The 26,142-nt window shown below is 36.7% G+C and overlaps 1 protein-coding gene across 2 annotated transcripts in view; it reads left to right on the top strand.

Annotated features, from left to right (window-relative positions):
* LOC150110111 (cysteine-rich with EGF-like domain protein 2) overlaps positions 1-26,142 on the top strand; it is a 215,018-nt gene that overhangs the window by 133,923 nt on the left and 54,953 nt on the right. For both annotated transcript variants that reach the window (XM_090391457.1, XM_090391462.1), the window contains exon 7: positions 21,820-22,033. In XM_090391457.1, the coding sequence (XP_090247583.1) occupies positions 21,820-22,033 (214 nt within the window). The remainder of the gene's footprint in view (positions 1-21,819; positions 22,034-26,142) is intronic.

The following is a 26,142-nucleotide window of genomic DNA, read 5'->3' as shown; positions in this document are numbered from 1 at the left end:
ACCCAAAGTCTTTACAGCAGTCCTTCAAGAAATATTTAATAATATAAACTGGACAAACCTTGGTAGAAAAATTAATAACAGAAACTTAACATACCTAAGATATGCAGATGATATCATGATTTTTGCAAACACTCCAGGATAAAAGATTAAACTAATAAGTTTAGTTTAATCCTTTATCCAAGTGTGAGCAAACAAAGTTTGCATGTGAAAGTATCTTCAGGACTGAGTTAAGGATCACACTTGGATAAAGGATTAAACTAAACTTATTATAGTCTAACCAAGTGAAAAATAAACTCTCAACTCCAGAAGACCTTAATAGAATGATAGAAGACCTATATCATGAAAGCAGAAAAGTTGGTCTAAAAATAAATAGAGAAAAAACTAAAATCATGTTTAATCATTTTGTAACACCAAAAAACATAATAGAAAACAATTTCTTGGAAAAAGTCTCTTCATATACATACTTAGGTCATTTCATTGATCAAAACTGTGGACTCCAAAAGGAAATAAATAGGAGAGTTCAACTTGCCTGGCATTCAGAAAATTGAAAAGAATTTTTCAAAACAATGATGTCTCACTCTGTTTAAAAAGGAAGACATTTAACCAATGTATACTTTCAGTCATCACATATGGTTTTGAAACTTGGTCACTAACAAAAGTATTGGCAAATAAACTAACAACTCAAAGAAAAATGGAGAGGTTCATGCTAGGCATCACATCAAAAGACAAGAAACAAAACAACTGGATAAGAAGCCAGACTCGCATCCCTGACATCATTCTTCACCATAAGCAACTAAAATGGAAATGGGCCAGACGTCTATCTAGCAGAGAAGATGTGCGATGGACCACTGTAGTAATGAACTGGATTCCAAAAGAAGGGAAAAGAGGCTGACGTCCTAAAAGAAAGTGGAGTGATGAACTGACAAAATTTGTTGGGAAGAATTGGTCAACCATTACCAAGAACAGAGAAAGGTGGAAAGAACTGGAGGAGGCCTTCGTCCAGCAGTGGACAGAAAATGGCTAAAAAGAAGAATTATTATATCATCTATGTTCCAGTTATTTTAAACCATTCATTTTGCTTTAACAACTTAACATGAGCCTCCTGTTACATATAGAGCGGCCATAATGCTAATAAGTAGATTTGTCACGTATTCCAATAAGCTCTTACAGTGTTCTATAATTTTTTCCTATCAACTGAATCAAAGCCTCTTTTGAAGTCAATGAGGTACACAATCACAGGTTTCTGATATTCTGAACTTTCCCAAGGATCTTCCTCAGTGAAAATATCAAATGTAAAGAATGCATCCTGCTCATCTCTAAGTTCCTTGTCAACCAGGTCCTTTATCCTGATGTTGACTGTAACAATGCATCTTCCCTGAAACAGTAAGTTAATTCCCCTATCAATCTCTCACAACATGCAATCACCCTTTGGGAATCTGTCAGTCTCTCTCTCTACCCTCATCTTCTTTTTGCATTTCAGAAGTAATCTAATCATATCTTGGTTTATAAATTTTTAATTTATGTATAACCAGTCTAACTTCAGATAGTGTAATTGACTCGATATTACAAGAATGGTCTGAAAAGTTCTCGGTCTTGACCATAGATGGCAACACTATCAGCAAGATTTTTTTTTCTAAGTTGGTACATCTGTCATAAGCATCCATGTGAAATTGCAAGTTATTATATCAAGTAGTTTGTTTTATACAGCTGTCTGAAGCAAAAGTGTTGTCTGCATCCCTTGAAACGGATAAAATTGAGTGTCGTGCAGTTATAAAATTCTTTCTGAAAGAAGGTTTGATGCCAAAAGAAATTCATAAAAGTTTATGGGCACTCTTCTCCTCCGTTTTCAACAATCAATAAATTGACTGCCAAGTTTAAACATGGTTGTACTAGCCTTGAGGATGATCCACAACACCAGAAATCATTGATCAAGTGCATGATATGGTATTGGATGACCGGTGAGTCAAAGTGCGTGAAATTGCTGAGACTATAGGCATTTCAAAAGAACGTGTAGGATAATACAGTAAAATCTCTTAATAATTAATGTGCAATACCAAAACAGTGGCACTTTCAAAGGTCTAAATTTAAACCCGAAATTTAAGCCTGTCAGATAAGAAAAATGAAGGAAGTGGAAGGAAGCTGACAAAAGATTGCAGACATTCAAAAGATTTGCCAAGCAATGTTCATCTATGTCAGCACATGATGTTATGAAACTTCATTGTATATATACAGTGAATTTTTAAAGCTTCACCGACAATCTTGTAAGCAGGCAGACATTCCAAGTTATGTTATGTTAACACACTAAGAAATTCACTACAACTTTCATGTGATAACACGTACTGTAATTTTTAAATGCTGATTAAATTTGATTTTGTGAAATATAAAATAATGTGTATGTGTTTTCAATTGTAAAAAATCCACAGGATTTTTTTATGTTATTTATTTAATTATGGCCAGCAGACCAATAAACATGACCAACAAACTTCGCATGCTGCAATTTCTACAGATGACATCACAAAACATGAACAGGCAAGTTCTCGAAATATATATATTTAATTATCTGGCAAAATCTCGTATTCAGAATCGGGTGCCATTGTTGCCGGGTAAGAGAGATTCTGCTGTATTTTGCATGAAGAACTGTAAATGAAAAAGCTTTGTGCAAGATGGGTGCCTCGCTTGCTCACAGCAGATCAAAAACCACTCATATAAACTGATTTTGTACGTCGATTTATTACTATGAATGAGACTTGGATTCATCATTACAACTAGAATCCGAACAGCAGTCAAACCAGTGGACAGAAGCCAGTTGTTCAGTGCTAAAGAAGGCAAAGTCTGTTCCATCAGTAGGAAAGGTTATGGCTTCGGTGTTTTTGGATGCTAAAGGCATTTTATTTATTAATTATCTTGAAAGGGTAAAACAATAACCAGGGAATATTATTCCGATCTGTTAACTAGGATAGATGAAAAAATTCATGAGAAAAGACCTGGTTTTCAGAAGAAAAAAAATCATCTTTCATCAGAACAATGCACCTGCCCACAAAGGTGTTTTGGCAATGGGAAAATTAAGGGATCTGCATTATGAATTGTTGGAATCCACAATATTCCCCAGATTTGTGGATTCCAACAATAATGTGGATTCCAACAATATTCCCCAATTTTATCTCTTTCCAAAACTAAAACTCTTCCTTGCTGGTCATCGTTTTTCTTCAAATCAAAAGGTGATTGTAGAGGGCTATTTTGCAGAGAACCACTTACTGAGAACCACTACAGGGATAGGATAATGCTGCTGGATCATCACTGGAATAAATGTATTAGTCTTAAATGAGAATATATTGAAAAATAAAAATAATTTTGAAATTATAAATTCGTTTTTTCATTGTTAGGCCGAGAACTTTTCTGACCACCCTCGTAATTCAGGAAGGAGAAATGCTCTGTTCACTAAGGATCATTAAATGCTCTGTTCATCCTGCTATGATGGCATCTTGCCTTTTAGTTGTGTTTTTATTTTTACCTTTTAATGATTTCACTCCCTTCTTTTTCTTTCTGCATAACTTATTAATAACTACATATAATTTTTCATGATTATTGTCTCTAGTTACAATTTTTCTTTCTCCACAGTACTGTTAAACCATTAAATTAATCATCTTATTTAACCATTGGTAAACTATGGTGACATTGGTGAAAGACTCATCCACCAGGCATGTAAGCTAAATGGACTGTGAATAACAAACACCTACTTTAAGTATAAAGATATTTACAAGTACACTTGAGTCTCATCTCATTTGAAGGTATCCACAAGAACATGATGATAAATGTATAATTGTTCCTGTGTGAATACTAGGACAAACAAAATCGCAGAGGTAAGATTTGACCACTATCTTATTAAGAGCCTATTGCAAATGAAACTTAGTAAGCGCAATCTTACAAAATCTCCCAAATGTTATATTTCTTAAAACTGATGGCTGAGTATATCCTGTAGTGATTTAGAAAAAAAAAGAAGTGAGAATTATAGAGGAATTCTCCTATTGGTGTGGGTGATATTTATGTAGGCATATTTGCAAATGCTAAAATAATAAGATTATAGCATCTATGAAAAGAAATAGCAAGTTAGGTTAAAGCCAAATATGACTTATAAGGACAAGTGATTTGCTTTAAATTTACTTTAAAGCAAATCATTTTAAATTCAAGGAATCATGAAAATAAGGACCCTTATTTAAGTTTTTTTCTTCATAAGCTCATGATAAAGCTCTTGGGAAGAGCAATTCAAAATTCTAAATTGTACATAATGTAAAACTCATTCAGAACGATGTATGCTCATTACTTAAATTGTAAGTCAATGTAAGATAACAGTTTAAGTGAGATATTGTGGTGTTGGTTGGGAGGCAGTAAAAATATATGGATCAAGAAAAAACAATTAGCAGAAACACTAAAGTGGTAGGAAGATAGTTATATTAGTGATCTCTTTTCAATGGTATATCATCCAAGTGGTGGCTTTGCAACAGTGATTGGTATCAGAATTTAAAAAGATGAGCTGAACAGGAGGTCTCAGGAAGTCTCCCAAAAATATGGGAGACTGCTATAACAGCATTTTTTAAGCAAACTAGTGTTTTACCAGCAATAATGCAAACTTCCTCAAAAGTCTAGTAGCTTCTGTTTGCATATCTGCACATAAGCCATTGGGCTCCACTGAAAGTACAATTGTTGATTGTACTTTATGCACCTCTTCCACTACTGATCCATAGTGCCCGTTTTCTGTCTTTAAAATGTTATCAGTATGCATACAGACTTTCCATATACTTGACAAATTTATCCTTCTGAATTTAAACAGAATTGCTCTTCACCAGGAATATTCAATCACATTTAAAAGTATTGCATCATCTACATAAAGCGAAGAGCTGAGATTAACATCTCCAATTTTTATACTAGGTTTGTTTAATATCGCTTTCCTTCATAATGTGATCCACATAAATAATGAATAACAGAGGGAATAATGTACATCTTTGACACCAGATTTAACATCAAGCCATCTTCCTGTGCTTCCTTCTATTCTAACTGCTAACTTACAACTCAAATAAAGACTAAGTATTTCTTGATATATAATGCCCCATTGACACCATATAACTGAAGCTATTCAAAATGTTAGTTATATGGAATAGCATAAACCATTCTTAATAAAGTTTTCATTCATCACCTCAAACAACAGAACAGTATTCTAAGGTTGGGCAAATTCAGAATATATATAGTGTTGGGAGTTGCACAGGCAGTAAAAGAAGCCACTAAGATTTTTGGAAGTAGGAGAAGTCATCATCATCATCATCAAATTCCTGCCATGTACCCTCAAGGGGTGTACAGGATATGACAGTACTACATGAAAAAATTACATCATTACTAACTTCCTATCTACAATTTTCCTCCAAATCAGTCTGTTACTTGTCAAGACTCCAACATTATCAGATCTTATATTTCTATCGTCTAAGGCACTTTGTACCGTATCAATCCACCTATATCTTGGTCTTCCTCTGGGTCGTTTTCCTGCAAACCTGGCAGAGAACACTTGTTTTGCTAATCTTTCCTCTCCCATTCTATTTAAGTGACCATACCATCTGAGATTAGCTCTGCTAACGCATTCCTGGATGCTGACAATGTCAAGTTCTTTCCTAATATCCTCATTTTTAATATGATATTGCCATTGATGCCATCTGTTCACGCCTCTAATCTTTCTCAGGACTCTCATATCTGCAGTCTCTAGTCTTTGGTCAAGTGTTTTACTTCTGACCCAGCTCTCAGATCCAAAAGTTAAAATTGGTTTGACCACAGGTATACAGCTAATTTAGTGTTCCGACTAATTTCTTTCTTATTCCATATGAATTTATTCAATTGACTTCCCACGATACCAGCTTTGCTGATTCTGTTGTCTATTTCTATATTTAGTTTACCATCTTCACTAAAAATTGTGCCTAAGTAGCTGAAATGTTTTACTTGTTCCACAGGTTCTCCATTCACAACACAGTTGACATTTTCAATGATTCTGCCTATTTTCATTGTCTTTGTCTTTTTATTGCTGACCTTCATACCATATCTATTACAACAGCTATTCAATTTAGTCAGAGAATCTTGCAGACTTGTATTGGATTTATTTAGAAGTATAACATCATCTGCATAAAGCAAAGAGCTGACATTAACATCTCCAATTTTGATATCAGGTTTAATACCACATTCCTTCATAATGTGATCCATATAGATAATGAATAACAGAGGGGATAATGTACATCCTTGTCTCACACCAGATTTAACATTAAACCGTCTTCCTGTACTTCCTTCAATTCTAACTGCTGACTCACAACTCAAATAAAGACTAAGTATTGCTTGATATAATGCCCCATTGACACCATATAACTGCAGCGTATTGAATAGCTTCTCTCTTGGCACCTTGTCATATGCCTTTTCCAAATCGACAAAACTTAAATACAGATCTTTGTTACATTCCCATGCTTTCTCGACTATTTGTCGTAAAGTGAAGATCTGATCCTGACAGCCTCTATTTGGCCTGAATCCAGCTTGTTCTTCACCAAGCTTTTCTTCCACAATTCTTCTCAACCGTTTCTCAAGTATACTTGCATAGATCTTGCCAGGAACACTCAGTAGGGAAATACCTCTTTAATTCTCACATTCAGTTTTATTTCCCTTTTTATATATGGGTACTATGAGAGCTCTACTCCAATCATCGGGAATTCGTCCCTCTGTCCAGGCTTTCTGAACTATGCAGTGCAGCCACTGTAAGACTCTTATACCACCATACTTCAGCATTTCTGGTCGATCTACTCCTGCTGCCTTTCCACATTTCAAGCCTTTGATGGCTTTTTCTACTTCAAGTATGGATATGTATTCCTGACTGCATGCCTGGTCAGTGTTTTTTATCACTGTGCTGTCATCACTGCTTGTTTCATTTAGCAGTTTTTCAAAGTAATTACTCCATACTTCAAGGATATCTTTTTCTCCTGTTTTCATTTCACCTTTATCATCTCTAATTCCTTTTACAGCACTCTTTCCTCCATTCCTAAGCTTCTTCAACAACCTCCAGAATATTTTGCCACCTTCTTGATATTTATTTTCTATATTCTTGCCAAAGTCCTCCCATGACTTTTGTTTAGCTAGTTTTACACACTGCTTAGCTTTCTTACATTTGTCTCTGTATTCTGTAAGAGTAAAAGCTGACTTATTTGCCAGGAACTTTTGATATGCTTTCTTCTTTTCCTTCACTGCCTCTTTAACTTCCTGTGTCCACCAGGGAGTTCTGATTTTTTTATCTTTGCAGACAACCTCACCACATGCCTCTCTGGCAGAATCAATCAATGTTTCCTTCAGAGTTTGCCACTGAATCTCCAAGGTTTGATTCCTGTTCTCAAACTCTTTCATTTTCTTTTCAATAATATTTCTGTATTTTAGTCTACAGTTTACATCTGAGAGCTGCTCAACTTTTATTCGCTTTAAAACTTTCTTACATGTTATTCTTTTCAATATGAAATTCAATTTTATCCTGCTCAAGACTAAATAGTGATCACTTCCAATTTCAAATCCTCTGTACACTCTGGTGTCCTGCACCAGGGAGAAAACATCACTATCAACAATAACATAGACAATGAGACTTTTCTTATTCCTAGCCTCTTCTCTCCATGTGAATTTGTGCACATTTTTATGTTGGAACATGGTGTTAGTAATAACCAGTCCATGTCCTGAGCAGAAATCCAACAGATATTTGCCATTATTATTAGCTTTGCTCTTTTCTCAATTTTCCCAAAATATTTTTGTATGTCTCACAATCATTTCCTACTCTACTATTTAGATCCCCAACAAGGACCAACTTTTCCTTTTTCATTGTGTCAGTTGCTTTTTCTAAAGCCTCAAAAAAATTCCTCCACTTCTACCTTAGTAGAGCCTTCTGTGGGACCATAGGCACAAATAAGTCTCATTGTCCAGTTCCCCATTCTCATATTTGCCCACATTACTCTACTTAAGACTGACTGCCATTCAAGAAGATTAGCCTCGTATTTTGTGTTGAATACTATGGCTACTCCTTCTTTTCCTTGATTGTTATTGCCTGAATATAACATTTTGTATTTATTGCTCAGAAAGATCTGAGAAGTCATAACTGTATTTTTCAAGGATATTATGATGTAGACTAATATTAACTAAGATAAATTTAATTAATACTTCCAATATTTTAGAAAAGTCAAATTGCCATCATCAGGGAACACTATAATATTATTATTATTATTCAGGCCTCCATGGAGTCAAAAGACTCATTGTGGGAGGTCCTTCCTAAGAACATAGTCTGTCAAGACTCATCGAGGGGAGGTTCCCCCCCTCTAAGAAACACAAAGTCTATCATACCACTCCTTAAGCTCATTGACCATTCTCGCTCTCACCACTCCATCAGGCAATGCATTCCACGGTTCAACCACCCTCCATGCAAAGAAACGACTCCTCATCCTCTTGCTCACAGTTTCCTTTTGTAACTTCCAAGGATGGCCTCTTTTCATCATTCCCTCCCGCTGTTCAACCAAGCAAAAGAACTCCCCAGTGTCAACCCTGTAACCACCTCTCAACAGTTTAAAAGTCTCAATCATATCACCTCTCCTTCTATCCACCAAACTCTGCAGTCCACATTACCTCAGCCGATCCTCATAACCAAAATTGTACAGTCCTGAAACCATCTTTGTCATCCGTCTCTGTACCCTTTCCACAGTTAATTTATCCCCTTCAAATCCTGGGGACCAAATCTGAGAACAATAGTCTAAGTGTGGTCAGATCAGAGACTTATACAACAGAATGATAACCCTTTTATCTCTGCAGGTCAGTGTCCTTCTCATAATTGCAGCAATCCTCTGTGTTACCTTCACCACCTTTGCAATATGTTCCCCTAAATTTCAGGTTTCTATCAATCATCAACCCCAGATCTCTTGTCTCCCCTACTTCCTCCAGTATAACTCCTCCCATAGAGAATGCAGCATCCAATCGATGTTTCCCAAACCTCAAGACCTTACATTTTGCTGCATTAAACTGACACCCCCCATTCATTTGCCCATCTATCTAGCTTATTCTAATCCTCTTGCAAGGCTACCACATCTGCACTGTTACTAATAATCCTTCCCAGCTTTGCATCATCCACAAACAACTGAATATCACCTTGCAATCCACTGACAATGTCATTGATATAAAGGTTAAACAATATAGGTCCTAGTACTGAGCCCTGTGGTACCCCACTTGTAACCCTCTGCCTCCTTGAAACTGTTTCACCATACACAACTCTCTGATACCTATCAGACAGCCAATCCTGAATCCAGTTGACCAATCTGACATCCAGACCCATGTGATGCAACTTCAATATCAGCTTATCATGTGGCACCCTGTCAAATGCCTTCGCTAAGTCTAAGAAAATTGCAGTATATGCCTTTCCCTCATCTAATGTTCTTGTAACATTATTATAAAAGGCTAGCATATTGCTAAAACAAGAGTGCCCTTTCACAAATCCATGCTGACTCTCACAGATAACATTATCCTCATCTGCCCAATGCTGTATACGGTCTCCTCACTACTTTCTCCAAGATTTTAACAACTACTGATGACACACAGACTGACCTATAATTAGACAGTTGCAGTCTGTTACCACCCTTATGCAATAGCACTATCTTACCTTCCTTCCATTCCCTGGTCACCTTTCCCGCAGCCAGACTTTCATTGAAAAGCCAGGTCAAAGGCACTGTCAGTTCCCTAGCATATTCTCTCAAAACTCGTGGTGAAATACCATCCAGTTCCAAAGCTTTACTGACATCCAGAGTACTCAGTATCTAAAACACACTCTCCTCCTGTACCTCTAAACCTCAAACCAGCCCTATCCCTCTAGCATTAAAACTGACTCCTCTAGAATGAAATACTCCAATAAAGTGTTCATGGAACAATTCCACTATGTCCTCTGCATCAGTCACTCTAGTCCCATTTTTATCCCACAATATCATTCTTCCACAGTCATTTCTCCTCCTACTGGCCACATAGCTAAAAAAATTCCCTAGGATTTTCTTTGGATATTAGGGCCAATCTCCTCTCATATTCCAGTTTCGCTTTCCTTACCACACTAGTCACTCTTCTGGCCTGTGTCTTATATTCTTCATGCATCTTCTTTTCACCTGTCTCCTTATATCTCTTCCATAGCCTCTTTTTCACATGCAATTCCTGTTTAATATTGTTTTTCATCCACTTTACTCCAAATTGTGTCCTCTTCTTCACTCGTGGTATACAACTTACCATTGCTGCTAACAAATATTCTTTCACAATTTCCCATGCACTAATGATATCCCAGCCATCCAATTCCTCCCTCCATGAAACTTCCCGAAGTTGACGTCTAAGACTATTATAATCACCTGCTTTATAATTCCACATAAGTTCCCATCTTTTTGATACTCCTGCATGTCTATTCATTTTTCAAGTCAAAATCATAATTTAGTCTCTCCAACTGGTTGGAGAGATGTCATCTCAGTTATTATCAACTCTTCTGATGCTATAACCAAATCCAAAACTCTTGAACCTCATGTTCCCTCTGTTACATGTTGCCTAAGAAATTTGCCCCTCAAGAATTTTAGAAATTCCATCCCCCTATTGCTACATGCATCTTCCTCTCTCCAATTTATACTACTGTAGTTAAAATTTCCCATAACAGTCATTATTCTTGCACTTGCCAAACTTAACTGTCTAAACAGCTCGTGTCCCCATCCTCTGTGCTCCTGGTCTGTAGCAATACCCCACTAAATATCCTGTCTTATCCACCTCTACCTCACACCATATGCTCTCAAAATCATTTGTCTCACTTCCTTCCAAAGCCTCCACTCTTAGAGGACATAGGTCATCACTTATCATGAGCAGTAGCCCACCACCACCATGCTTTACCCTCCAATCCTGACAAAAAATGCTGTACCCAGTGACTTCTATTCCTTTTATTATATACCCTTCTGTCAACCACATCTCAGTGATCCCAATAACTTTTGGCCCGGCCGATGCTATCTGTGCCACCAATTCCTCTCCCTTATTCTGGATACTCCTGGCATTAGTATAAAGCATATAAATGCCATTGTTTCTATACCCAGCATTATCCCTTCTAGACTCCACTGGCTCAGTGTTACCTGATGACATCTCCCTTCTCCCAAGTATCCATTCCCACAAGAGGCCACCCCTGCTATCATCCTCCCTGGGACACGCTGACTTGTTCAGAACTGCAATCTCTCCAGATGCCTACGTCCTTCCTTTCAAATGTAAGCGGTCTCTCACATACAATTCCTCTCTTTCCTCAAATGCACTCCAAGCATCCACATTTACCAGTCCTCTCTTGTCACACATTCTCGCTATTATGCCATTCAATATCACTGTTCTTCTGCTCAGCTCATCATTATCATATCTAGGCAACATGCACACTTTCCTCTCTCTGTCTTCTTCAGTACAGCCTCAAGCAAAAATCTCATATCTCTCGCTGCCCGACTTACATTACCACTCAAGTCATTTGTTCCTAGCATCACAATCATCTCATCCACCCTTTCAGCTCTCTTAATTGCTATAGCCACCCTTTCTATTGTTCCTCCTGGCAAACACTCCTCACACAGCCTATCTTGAACACCACGGATCATTGAGTCGCCATACATTATACCTCTTACCATTCCCTCTCTCCTACTGTTTCCATTCTCCTCTTCTAGCACTTCCATACATCTCTCTCATTCCATCTCTCCTGCTGTTTCTATTCTCTCCTCTTCTAGCACTTCCATATCTCTCTCTTGTTCCATCTCTCCTACTGTTTCCATCCTCTCGTCTGCTAGCATTCCCATACCTCTATCTCATTCCCTCTCTTCTACTGTTTCCATTCTCCTCTTCTAATGCTCCCAAGTTCTCTCTCGCCTCTACTCTGATTTGGCATGCATTTATCTCTTCCATTCTCCTAATCTCATCTTTCGTACGTCTGCTGTCATTCACAAGACATTCCACCTCCTCTTTCAGCTCATCTATCTCCCTCTGCAGGTCAGTCACTCTTAATCTAAATTCACTCTCCCAAACAAAACCATCTCCTAAACTTTCACAGTCACTCACGCCTTCCACACTAGCAACTATTATTTTCTTATTCATATATATTCTTTTTTCATTCTCTCCTATCACACTACTTGTCTGCTTCCATTCATTCCCCGTTCCTGGAGCAACAAGGTCGGATATTGATATTTCAAATGCGCTTATTTCCTCCCACTGCCTGCATTTTGCATACATACGCTCTCCGCTTTCTTTCACAAGCCACATATCCAATTCCTGAGACGCATAAATGCCGCAAGTACTGCATGCCACAAAGTCCCTTATGATATTGCTTATAATAGAGTTCTTAAATGGTGGAGTAATTGGCGATACGCCACCTGCGACTGCAGCTGAATCTGCCATCATTCCTTACTGCCGAGTAGCATAATCATTAATTATTCAATTAATAAATTCTATTAAATAAGAAAAAAAATACAAACATTTACAAGCAAAACAAAACATTTAAGTACACTAAATAAAATGAAATATAACTAAATACAGTAATGAAAACTTAGCTTCATTTTGTCTTCCACCATTATGCATTCGATTCCGACGGTAACCAAAATATATTATATCACGACAGCAACTAACTTCCAAAAAACAACCACTGAAGTACACTCTTATTCAGAGAAACAATTTAGCACTCAAAAACGTAGAAAAAAGGGGGAAAAAAAGGACTATTCACCGATTAAAAATCACTTCCTTCTGCACAGCTCAAATTCACCGCCACGTGCTGAAGGAATTGAAGGAATTTGTGTTAGAGAGAGAAATCTGCTGGCCATATTTTTGAGTTTTATGCTAATTAATGATATAAGGTGCAGTCTAAAGTAAATAAATTTTCTAGTATCTCAGTACTCGTAGTACGAAGGATAGATAAACATAGTGCGTAATAATATAAGCAAGAAAGATTGAGAGAGAGAGAAAGTGCACACAACTAAATTAGAATAATGGCATATACAGATATAAATAATTAGAATAAGGTATAGAGAGAAATGGATTACACAAGAAACACTGAAGTTAGTACAGAAGAAAAGAATGTTGAAGATAAGAAGGGATACATCAGAACAAATAGAAGAGCAATATAGAAGAATGTGTAATGAGGTGAAAAAAAGCAGTCAGAATGGATAAAATGAAATGGTTAGAAGCCCAATGCAACAATATAGAACAGTACTATTGGAGAGCATAAAACAAGGGAGGTATACAAAATGATCAGAACCATTAATAGAAAGTGGCAACCAAAACAGACCACAATTAAAGATGAAAAGGGCAAAGTATTGATGAATAAAGAAAAAATTATACGGCGGTGGACAAGATACTGTAGTGAGTTATATGAAGAAAAACTAGATTCAGATAGTGTTGGGAAACTCACTGAAGAATTGAAACAGATATCACCACCAGGTAATGAGCATGATATGGACATTTTAAGAGGAAAGGTTGAAAAAGCAATAGGACGGCTAAAACACAACAAGAGTCCTGGTAACGATAACATTACTGGAGAAATTATTAAATATGGTGGTGAAAGTATGGTTACAGAAATGCACCAACTATGCAGTATGGTATGGAAAGAAGGGAAAATGCCAGAGGAGTGGGTGAAATCAATATTAGTAACATTATACAAGAAAGGAAATAAGCTAGAATGTAAAAATTATAGAACAATTGCCTTGGTAAAGTGATGATAATCATATTGACAGAAAGATTGAGAACACATTTGGAAGCATACCTTGCAGACGAGCAAGCAAGCAGGATTTAGGAAGGATAGAACTACAATTCAACAGATTTTGACAATGAGGTTAATAGCAGAGAAAGTTAGGAGAAAAAACAAAAACACATATACTTGCTTTGTTTATTTTCAGAAAGCATTTGACAGTATTGACCATAAAGTGACATTAGCAGTTCTGGAATCCTATGGAATTGATAAAAAACTAATAGCTATATTAAAAGATGTTTACCAGAATGCAGTTGCATTCTGGTAAACATTCTGGTAAAAAGGAGACCCAATATCACCAAGCATTTTCATCGCACATCTAGAAAGAGCAATGGATAAAATGAAAGAAGATGCCAAAGGAATATCTGTACATGGAATGAGAATTAACAATCTGAGATTTGCAGATGACATTGTTATTATTGAAGAAGATGAAAGAGAACTACAAAAAAACACTGAAACTGTTAAATGAGGAAGGGAAGAGATTTGGACTTGTTATGAACTTGGAAAAAAACAAAGACAATGGTATTTGGTGAGAAGAACACGAAACAAAAGATACAAGTGGATGGAACTGATATAGAAAATGTAGAACAATTCACATATTTGGGAAGTAAACTGACATATGACTTGGACTGTAAAAAAGAAATAAAGATCAGGATTGCAAAGGGAAGAACAAATCTGAAGGCCATGGATAACATCTGGAAAAGTAAAGTGATCAGTCTGCAAACAAAACTAAGAGTATTGGAAACATGCATCTTCAGCGGTGTACTGTACGGATCTGAAACGTGGGTAATAAATAAGGAATCAAGAAAACGAATTTTTTCATTTGAAAGAACTTGTTACAGGAAGATTCTAAGAATAGGATGGGTACAGAAAATCACCAATGAATAGCTCTATCAGAAGATACAACCAAAACAGAATCTAATGCAGAAGATTATAAAACAGAAGCTGCAATTATTTGGACACGTGTAGAATGAGTGAGGACCGGAAGATAAAGACATTTATGTTTGGTATTTTGGATGGTTTAAACAGAAGAGGTAGACCATACAGAGAATGGATAGACGATATAAAAGACTGGTGTGGAATGGGTGTACAAAAACTGCGACACTGTGCACTGGACAAAGAAAGGCAGAAGAAGATAGTGAAATTGGGTGGGGTGTGAAGGAAGATAAGTTTATTACAGTCTCACACTTGACATTTTTGAGGTTTGGGAGTAATTTTTTTTTTTTAGAAGTTGAACAAATTTGTTGATGTGCTGACTTTATTTTTAGAAATTTTTTGGCAGTTGATGTGGTAGGGATGTGTTTGCACCAGGATCTACAAGTATAAGTCATACTCATTCAGTTAAAGGATAATAATTAAAGTAGAGTGGGAAGTTAATATTTCCAAATATAGGATTGTTGAATTGATATCTTCATTGCAAATGTTTGGAGCAGAAGACTGCAAACAATAATCCAATAAGGAAATAAAGCCTAGAACATATCATTTTCCATAGCTCTCTTATAATGCATACCACATGTGTTGCTTTATAGAAGAAGAGGAAATCATTTAGATTGATATGTATTTTCTTGATGGTAAGCATCATCTGTAGTATATACTTAGGGTTGTTTAGCGATGAAGCGATTAAGAGTAATGCTCGATTATAATTTTATTTCTAGCTGATCAATGAATCAGTGCAGTTGAAACAGAAAACAAGTCAGAATTGTGAATATTAAAATCCACGAGGAAGATTACTTCACTATTAAGAAAGATTGGAGAAAATCTACATTGAAGAAATCACAAAGTTTGTGATGGTTAGGTGACATAGAAGAGCAATAACAAATTTGACGGGATGAGACACAGGTGAAACTCATTGTCTAATATCACGAAAGTTTGCTGGTTTATATTGCTGGTGCTTCAGGCACACTGGTAGCTTGAAACTAATGTCTCTAACCAGGCATCCAAATGTACCAAGCCTCCTGGACCACATGCAGCAACCATGGAAAATACACAACCCAAAAATCTCCATGCCAGCTCGATTGCTTGTTTGGGAGGAGGGCAAGCTACAAAAAATAAGTTACTCCCCTAAACAACTCTCTCAAGATCTGTTCCTTCAACATAGTAGAACTATCTAAATCCAAAGCTGAAGTCATCAGCAAAATAGCCAAAGACAAAGCGATCGACATCCTGGCTCTCCAGAAAACCACATACCTGACACAGCTCTCAACAGACTAAAGATCCCAGGCCTAATTCTTGTCTTATAACTGCCATCCCAAGCATGGCCTTGCAGCCTACATCTGTCCTGGATTCAAGGACATAACCCAACATGTGCCTGAAACAGAATACTTCATAGGCATTAAAATTCAAAATACCATTTCTACAACGTCTACAAACCACCATCACAATCCTGGCCTGACCAGATTGTCCAGCCAACGCCTCCCCCTGCTATCTATGTTGGTGACCTCAACTCTCATCACACCATGTGAGGATAATCTTCTAACAACCAAGATGGTGATAATCTAGTTAAATGGATGAATACATATAACCTATATTCGATCTACAGTGCCAAGCAAGAAGGCACTTTTCACTCAGCTAGATGAAACGGTACCTATATCCCAGATCTGTGCATAATTTCTAAAAACTCTACCAACACCATCCTTTGCCAAGAACCAGAACCATTCTCAACAGATTCCCTAACATCCAGCACTGCCCTACACTAATAGAGACAGGCATATCAATCCCAATCATCAGTGTCACAGCAGTTACTAGATGGAACCTTCGAAGATCTAACTGGAATGTATTTGAGAAACAAATTGAACAAATCATTACAGCAATACCACCCACCCCTAATAGCTACTCCAGATTTGTTAAACTGATCAAAACTGCAGCCAAAGCCTCTATTCCCAGAGACTACACAAAACAGTACATCCCATTCTAGGAGCAAGGAAACTGTGGAATTTTTAGCCAGATATGAAGACCCAACTGCTGCTAAGGAGCTCATAGCAATGCTCAACAAAAACAGAAAGGAGAAATGGATCTCAACCATCCATGAACTTGACTTCACCAAACTAGCCAAAAAAATCTGGTTACTTCTGAAAAAATTTGGCAGAGCAGAACCAACTACAACATACAAACTACCAGACCAAATGGCTAATCATTTACGGAAAAACCTCCAAGACAAGTCCCAGCTCTACTAGGAAAATAACTGTACAATCTGCCATCAGAAAAAACCTGAAGATGGGTCTCGAGCTTCTTGAACTTGTACACCCAGTACCCAGCATCTCTAGGTGTACAAGATCTACAGTGCCAGGAGAGTACAGGAAGCCATAAAACTCACCAAGAATGGCAAGGCTGCAGGAGTAGATGGTCTCCTCCCCGAGTTTTTCAAACATCTCGGCCAAAAAGGTCAAATATGGCTGGCTGCCCTGTTCTCAAAAATTATAAAAACTGGAGAACTACCAAAATTATGGTGGGAAACCGAAATAATTGCTGTGCTCAAACTGGGAAAGATAATAATGTCAAGAATCTACAACCTATCTCCTTGCATTGCTCCACCTTTAAGCTCTTTGAAAGAATTTACCACTCATCGAAAGAGCATTCCCGATTTCAATAAGCTGGCTTCAGGCTGAAAAGAAGTTGCTATGACCAGGTCCTGGCCTGACAACATAGATTGAAGCAGGCTTCCAGAAGAAACTTAATCTGGAGTTACTTTCATTGACCTAACATCAGAGGAGGCCCCTGATCCGGACACAGTCTGTATCAAGGGCCTCCTCCTAAAGCTAAGCAGTATTATAAGGGGCAAATAAAACTTTCCAATTTTTCTGTTTCTTTCTCTACAACAGAAAGATCTGGGTCCATATTGGTGGAAAAAAGAGCAGCTCCAGATTCCTCCACAATGGTGCTCTGCGTTAGCCCCTTTACTCTTCAACATCTACATGTCTGACATATCACATATGCTGATGAAATAGCAATCCTACACCAGTCTATCTCCTTTGCCAACCTGGAAACAACCTTGAATACAGACCTAAACATCCTGGAAAAGTACTTCAAGCAGTAGTACCTGAAGCCAAATTTTGTTGGGCAGGTTTGCGATATGCCTTTTATATGTCAGAGCTTCTGTACAGGCTCAATCCAAGGTATTTTGAGTGAGGTTCATGTTCTGCTATCTTGGTGCAGAAAGAGAAGTGGTGTTGATTTGCCTCTGCATTGTTTAGGTGGAATGCTATGGACATAGTTTTTGTTGGATTTGGCTTCAGGTACCACTGCTTGAAGTGGTACCTTAGGACCGCTCCTACCCTGCACTGGACTCTCAAAAAATCCACCTAGTCTTCGCCTAAAATCAAGAAACCCTTTCTGTTCCATGGGCAAACTCTCTTCAACTGCATTACCATCAACATCTGACACATGGAGAGAACACTGGTCCAACAATCTCCCAACAAATGGCTTCCTCGTTGAGCTCCGAAGCTTGGTTTTGCTTTTCCTAGGAAGATTTGATCATCTGTCAACAGGATCAGAACTAACCAGGACAGATGTGGCTACCTGCTACACAAATGGAAACAGTCAGACCATCCTTATTGCAACTTTCCTGCATAGCCCAGACAATCACTCATTGTGAAAACGACTGCCCAAGGTGCCAATTTAATGATGACATCCACGAGGTGACAGATGAGGCCCCTGGATTGGCTTTCTGGACTAGACATTGACCTATTAGCTGCATTGTATTCTTTTTGCCATAAGAATAAATAAATGGAAGTTTGCCTTTCCACTGAGAGCTATACACCTCGATGGCTGTGCTTTAATTTGTTCATGTATGCCAATTCAGAATAGTTTGGTCAACTAAATTCCAAACCTCAACTGCATCAATTTACCAAACTGGAGACAGTTATTTTCAGATCAAATTAGCAAGTACTTCATCAATAGTAGATGGTGCCAAATGTAACTTTAGTTTTTTGTATCATCCAGTACAGTTTTAAACCATTCCCACTATTAACAAATTATTGCTGTTTGCATACTGTGACAAATTGTTTGTGCACTAGTAAAATATTAGCAACTAATTAAGCTAATATTTATTAGGTTTTTTTTCTTATTTCATGATGTGAATTAAAACTGCTTAAAAAAAAAAAAAAAAAAAAACTACACTGCCAACATATAAGCTTTTGCTACTCCTGAGCATTATTTCCTAATTATCCTTTCCCCTGATCATTATTTCCTAAATATAATGTTGCATTTGTTATTTAGTAGAATCTTATCTGTTTTTGTTTTGGAAAACTGAGTGATTGGAACATACTCCAAATTGACATCAGCAGAATGTTTTGTGCTGCTGTATGTTTTGGTTTATGCCAATAATACAGAATACAGTTTGGTCGACTAAATTCTAAATTGTGAGTCCATTCTTACTTGTTTAGTATTTGGGCAGATATCTACTGACTGGGTGAGGATTGGATATCAGGTTAGAACTTGGTTGGTTCTTTGCATTCCTTAAAAGATTATGTGGAAGTCTCCTCCCACTTATCTAGCTTTGTCTTTTAACTCCAATTTTCATTTCATTCAGAACATATCATTCATCTCATTTGAATTATTAGGATAAGGTTATACTTACTCAAAATTCTACTGAGAGGTTTGTATACACCTGAAATATAATGGATAAAAACTATAATTTGTTCTGTTACAGAATTTCTGGTTTTCTGGTTGGTTTTTTATCCAGCTACTAAAGGTGAACATTCTCCTTTGTTTTTACATGCTTTTTGTTAGGTTTCATGTAAATGTCATCTGTTGTATTTTGGATTCATTGGCTACTCAGGAGAAAAACAAATTAGTGACCACCAGTCCTGTATCCATTACTGTAAATCTTACAAGTCTGATCTCGCTTTGTATCCCTGTGACATCATCCTAATTTAAATCAGAATGATGGCTTAGGAATTTTTTTTTAAAATTAGTAACTATTCATTTAGATAATGTTTCCCCTTCTAGTGTACAGCACTTCTTTATCTGCTTTTTTTTTAACTGCACTGATGTACTGCTTATTCTTTATAATATCTTTGTTGCTTACTTTTAGTAAATCCATTTCTTTCCTCTGTATTTATTTTTAATACTATAGAAATATATTGTTGCTTTAAATATATTTGTGTTCAAATTTTTTTTTTTTTTTTGTTGTAGTTTTGCTGTACAGAAGAAACATTGTTCTTAAAATAAAATGACCTGGTAGTGACGAAACCAAAATTTCCTTTTGTGTTTCAGTGGGGAGATGAGCAGAACATAAACTACTAAATTTGAACTCAGATATTAAGAAATGTAAGATATGGAATTTTGATTGAATTTGCATTCGATACAGTATAAAATTACAGAGTAGAACATGAGGAGTGATGAATAGACTTTAAGAAGCAAGAACACAACTCAGATTGCTGCAAATAAAGCCATAACCTGGTAAGCTTTCCAACATCTTGTGAACAGTTCAAAAGGTTTCATCAACAAAGAGGGAAGAAAAGAAATCCCATTATCTTAAGAAGACATGCTTTAGAATGATAAATGGAACTATCTGTATAGAAATAAAACATAACATTAGAAACAAATTGCCTGTGAAGTAATATTAGAAACCTTTTGAGCTGTTTATAAGATGTTGGCAAGCTCACCAGGTTATGGTTTATTTACAGCTTTTTACCAGACTGGTAATCAGGAGTGCTGCTAATATGCATTACTTTCTGAATGATTTGAATAGACTGGAATTGTGGACATGGGAAAATGGATTTCAGTAAATGTAAAACCATGCACTTTGGTGTGATTAAATGTCCAATGTCATATTATATTGATGGGATTATGCTAGAAGAAACTGATCAGGCTAGTGATCTTAGAGTATTAATAGATAGAAAAAAGAAGTTCAGCAGCCATGTAGCAAAGATTGTAAATACAACTCGAAAGATAATTGCAATGCTGAAAAGAAGTTTCATATGTAAAGATAAGGATGTCATTTTGCCTCTTTACGCGATCTCACTTGGACTATTGTGTGCAAGTTTGGTCTCCTAGTTTCCGTTGTGATTCTGATATAGTGGAGAGAATGCAAAGGAGAGTGTCAAAAATGATAGGATTGTGGAATACTGATTATGAAGACGGATTGACAATTTGTAGACTGCAGACAAACTTGATGGAATTTTTCATTTTAAGGAGGGTGGGGAAATGACAAGAGGGCATCCTTGGAAGCTGAGAATGAATGAGAAGAGGTGAGGGCTAGATTTTTCTCGCATAGAGTGGTGTGTAATTGGAATGCATTGCCATTGGATGTTGTGTGTGCAAGCAGCGTGACTCAAATCAAGAATAAATATGATAGCCAGTGCATGTAATATGTAGCCTTCCTCAGTATAATAATAATAATAATAATACTGATTTGATGCAAACACAAAGAAATGCACAGAAGGGGAAAAAAGGTTGAATGAACTGCTTGGAGGACAGTGTTCTTACAATTTTTAAGTGTATTAAGAATTGGGAAAGTGCTATTTTTTTTCTTTTTTTTTTGGAAAAAAACACTTTTTGAGGAAAACCCATTCTTATAGGAAGGGTTGACTTCAAAATAAAAATAAACAATAAATACATAGATAGATGGACAGATATGATTAAAGAGTGAAGTAATGAAATAATTTTTTTGGTTGTTTTTCTAACAGTTAAGAAACATGTTCACGACACACAAGACTTTTGTCATGACAAAAGTCTTGATTTGTGCCTTTAGTGACTGATTATAAAGCTGGTTAATGATGTATCTGGTTATACAGTATTATAAAAATTTACAGAGTTTTGTAATATAATCGGACATGAAGATATCAACTGAATCACCATAATGTATGTTTTAATAACATTCTTAACAAAATACAAAGCTTATTAACACTACTGATTTTCACTGTATAAATGATTAGTCTCATGCTGTAACATCTTGATGAATGTTATCAAAAGTGAATCAGTATTTCACATTACATAATGTTATATATGTATCATAAATGTTTCATATATGCAATTTAATTATCTCTTAAATTGATTGCTTAATTTTTACATAGGGAGAAGGTACAAGAACAGGATCTGGAAAGTGTATCTGTGATTATGGTTATATGGGAGTTCTGTGTGATCAATGTGCAGATGGTTATTACGAAGATGAAAAGATGTGCCTTCCATGTCATACTTCTTGTGAATTTCGTTGTCGTGGTTCAGGATCACAAGGATGTGAAGTATGTGCCAGAGGATACAGACATTCTGCTGAGACTGGATGCACAGGTAAATCATCATTAACAATCTTTGATATGTATTCCTTTAAGGGATATATAGGATATTATAGTAATACTACTGTTACATCATTGCTTTCTCCTATTTTCTAACCTTTATTATCTCTGTAATCGCTACTATCTATTCTGCTTATGGACCTAAGAAATTTCTATCTAGGGTTGTCTCCTTTTCGGATACTGGCAAATTTATATTTTAAGTTGCGCCAGCCGGTATCCTATAATAGAAGGATATCCCATAAGGATATAATAGGATATAAGGATATAATATCCTATAATAATATTTTCTAACCTTTATTATCTCTGTAATTGCTATTATCTATTCTGCATATGGACCTAAGAAATTTCTATCTAGGGTTGTCTCCTTTTCGGATACTGGCAAATTTATATTTTAATCTGCGCCAGCCAGTATCCTATAATAGAAGGGACTCTTACTCAGGGAGACTTTCCTAGAACTTTAGGCATATACACATTAATAAACACTTTGTTACGGCCATATAGATTTCAGTTAGCAGTCGTGACCTGTAATCTATCTCTATACACTTTCTATTCCCTCCTGCCTGGGTTCAATTTTTATAAGTGGTAATTTGATCTCGTAATCAGGCTTAAGAAATAAAACATATTTATTGGGATTTCAAGACATTTACAACTATGATGTATCATATATTCAATGATCTCAAATTCATACAAATAAATTCATGCTAAGAAAATGAGTACATACTAAGTTAATTCAAATCATGCTAAGTTAGTTCAGGAAAATGCTAAACAAAACTAGATAAGGTAAATAGAACACATTACTACACAAACTATAATCCTTTTCCATGAATTACTCATTAGTTACACATTATACGTTCTGATGACATTCAATTAAATGCTTTCTGCAGTATCAGCTTCATTTATCAAATTCAGTCACACTCATATATGTAATTGCGTCCAGGTAATTTTGTTTAACAGAAGCTAGCTACTCCAAATAATAATTCTCACTAAAGTTCTCTAATAAATTGTCCACATTCTTCTATTGCACGCGTTTTTCTTTCCTCTAACACAACTGAGACATATAATAAAATTCTCTACTTTACCGACTCTTTTCCGGATATCAGGTCGCTTCCACATGTCTGGTTGGTTACCTTCCGATTAGGCTGTCTCTGCGTCTACGCAGTCCTTGAACTGCTGCCAGACATTCACATGTCTGTTACCGCATCTAATGAAATTTTCTCCGTTCCTTCCGGTGGGACATTCAGCGAGGGCTTGATTCTGCAGAGGCCGATATCTCACGATTAGCTCCGCATGGAATCTCTCAAGCATCTCCAGGAAAAGGCCCACTGTCCGACATCACTGCACCAATGCGCCTCTCTCTCTCTCTCTCTCTCTCTCTCTCTCTATCTCTCTCGAACCACCAGTCAAAGGATCCACGAGATGAAAAGCCAGAAAAAAGTCCTGTAAAATTGCGCGCGCATCACCTTATATTTCCACTTCATGCGCCCTCTTTTTTTTACTACGTATTTTCTGCACGACCCTCTTCATTCATGCCCCCCCCCAAGTTGATCCCTTACTCTCCTTTTGCTCTTGGAGTGTTGTTTTCGTGGAAAGCGTACTAACATCACCTTCTGCGTATGCCATTGCCTCCGGCCCTACGCTTGACTTGTACGGCTCGAATGCGACCTTTGGACTGCTACTTACAACTTGTCTAGTGAGTTACAGCATACTAGATATCTTAATGAAACTAATAATTTTCTTATACAAATTCTCTATTTTGATTTCCGGTTAGACAGCAATAAATCTCAGTAAATTACATATAAGGAATATATATTCTCACATATAGCAAACAATTTTCTTTATTTTCTTCTGAAGCGCAGGTATCTCCTTTAAGTTGTTAGATTTAACATGTTAAATCCTGAATGAATAATTTCCTTTCAAAAGTTCTCCATTCAGGATCTAACACTACACAATTAAGTTTACATTATTACTAGCTTCCTCTCCTAGTTTCTCTGACAATTTTTATTAGGTCTCAAGTATACTTGCATATATCTTACCTGGAATGCTCATTAGGGAAATTCCTCTGCATTTTTCACATTGTTTTATTTCCTTTTTAATAGATGGGGACTATGAGAACTTTATTGAAATCATCTGCAATTCAACTTTCGGATCATGTCTTATGAAATTAGTTGGTGGAGAGTTGTAATGCCCTCCCTCGACGAGTCTTTGGACTCCCTGGAGGTGTTATGTAATAATAATAATAATATGCAGAACCTCCACCATAAAACTTTATACCTCCATACGTGAGTGTTTGTTGTCCTGTAGCTTCTACTTGAACTGCCTTTTTTTGACATTTCAGATTTTGGTTGGCTTTTTCCACCTCAAGTATTGATGTGTACTCTTGATTGCATTCCTCTTGAACATTGTCTACTACTCTTCTCTCACTCTGTTTATTTAACAGCTTTTTCAAGGTAATTTACTAAAGATACCCAGAATATCTTTAATTTCACTTTTCATGTCACCTTTTATCATCTTGGATTCCTTTTACAGCATTCTTTCCTCCATTTTGAAACTTTTTTTTTTATTTTCAGTAGCCACCAAAACATTCTGTCATCTTCCTAATATTTATTTTATTATCATTAAGAGAGACCTCCAGGGAGTCAGAGATTCATTGAGGTATGCAACCTACTACATGCACCAGCTGTCATACTTGTTCTTGAACTCATTAACACTCTTGCATATACAACATCCAACAGTAATCCATTCCAATCATACACTACTCTGTGAGAGAAAATTCTAGCCCTCACCCCTTCTCGCTCATTCTCAACTTCCATAGATGCCCTCACATTCCTTCTCTTCATCCTCCATAAAATGAAAAATTCCATCTGCTGAAATTCTGTATAACTCTTTCAGAAGTTTGTAAGTCTCAATCATATCACCCCCTCTTTCTCCTAAACGTTTGCTAATGTCTGCAGCTTACAAATTTTCAATCTGTCTTCATAGTCAGTATTCCACAATCCTGATATCATTTTTGACACTCTCTCTCCACTGTATCAGAATCACTATGGAAACCAGGAGCCAAGACCTACATGCAATAGTCCAAGTGAGGTCTTATCAAGGCCTTGTAAAGAGACAAAATGACTTCCTTATCTTTACATGTCAAGGTTCATTACATTATTCTCTGAATTGTATTTATGTTTGCTATATGACCCCTTGAACTTCAACTTCCTGTCTACTAAAACTCCAAGATCCCTAGCCTCATCAGTTTCTTCAAGCATAATCACACCAAAGTGCATGACCTTACATTTATTAACGTTGAAATGACAGTCATTTTCAAATGCCCACAATTCCAGCCTATTCAAATCATTCTGCAAGCACTGCAGAAATGATTCGTATCAGTATCAGCAGCACTCCTGATTGCCCTACCTGTCTTTGCATCATCAATAAATAGCTGTATGTTGCATTTCAAATCCTTCCCAGTGTTCGTTAATGTACAGATTGAATAACAATGGTTCAGGATGGATCCTTGAGGCACAGCACCTTGAATCTTGCAGATTCACACTCCCCATTTACGACTTTTTGATATCTGTAAGTCAGCCATCCTCTTATCCATGCCAATAGTTTATAATCCAATCCCGTATTCTCCAATTTATGCAATAGTATTCCATGCTGTATATTCTGTCAAAAGCCTTAGCAAAATTAAAGCGTATCATGGTGTATCCATTCCCCTTTTCTAATTCAGTGGTAACATTATTATAAAATGTGAGCAATTTGCTAAAACATGACCTTCCCTTAGTAAACCCATGCTGTTTGTTGCAAAGTAGAGATTATTTGTCATCCCATTTCTGAATTTGAGCCCTAAACAACTTTTCCAAAATCTTCACCACCACTTCTGAGATACAGATTTGTCGATAGTTGGATACATTGGTCTTTTCACCACCCTTGTGCAATGGGATTACGATACGTTCTTTCCACTCCTGTGTAATCTTCCCTGTTCTGGGACTCAAATTATATAGCCTAGTCAAGGGAATAGCCAGTTCCCTTACCATCACAGATACGTTTAGCATCTGTGATAATATCCCATCAGTTCCTGTTGCAGAATTCTTATTCAGTTTGTGCAACGGCTCT

This window comes from Typopeltis vanoorti, chromosome 1 (genome assembly GCF_054136105.1).
Source record: "Typopeltis vanoorti isolate ZY-2024b chromosome 1, IOZ_Tvanoo_1.0, whole genome shotgun sequence".
Taxonomy (NCBI): domain Eukaryota; kingdom Metazoa; phylum Arthropoda; class Arachnida; order Uropygi; family Thelyphonidae; genus Typopeltis; species Typopeltis vanoorti.
This window is presented reverse-complemented; position numbering and strand designations above follow the sequence as displayed.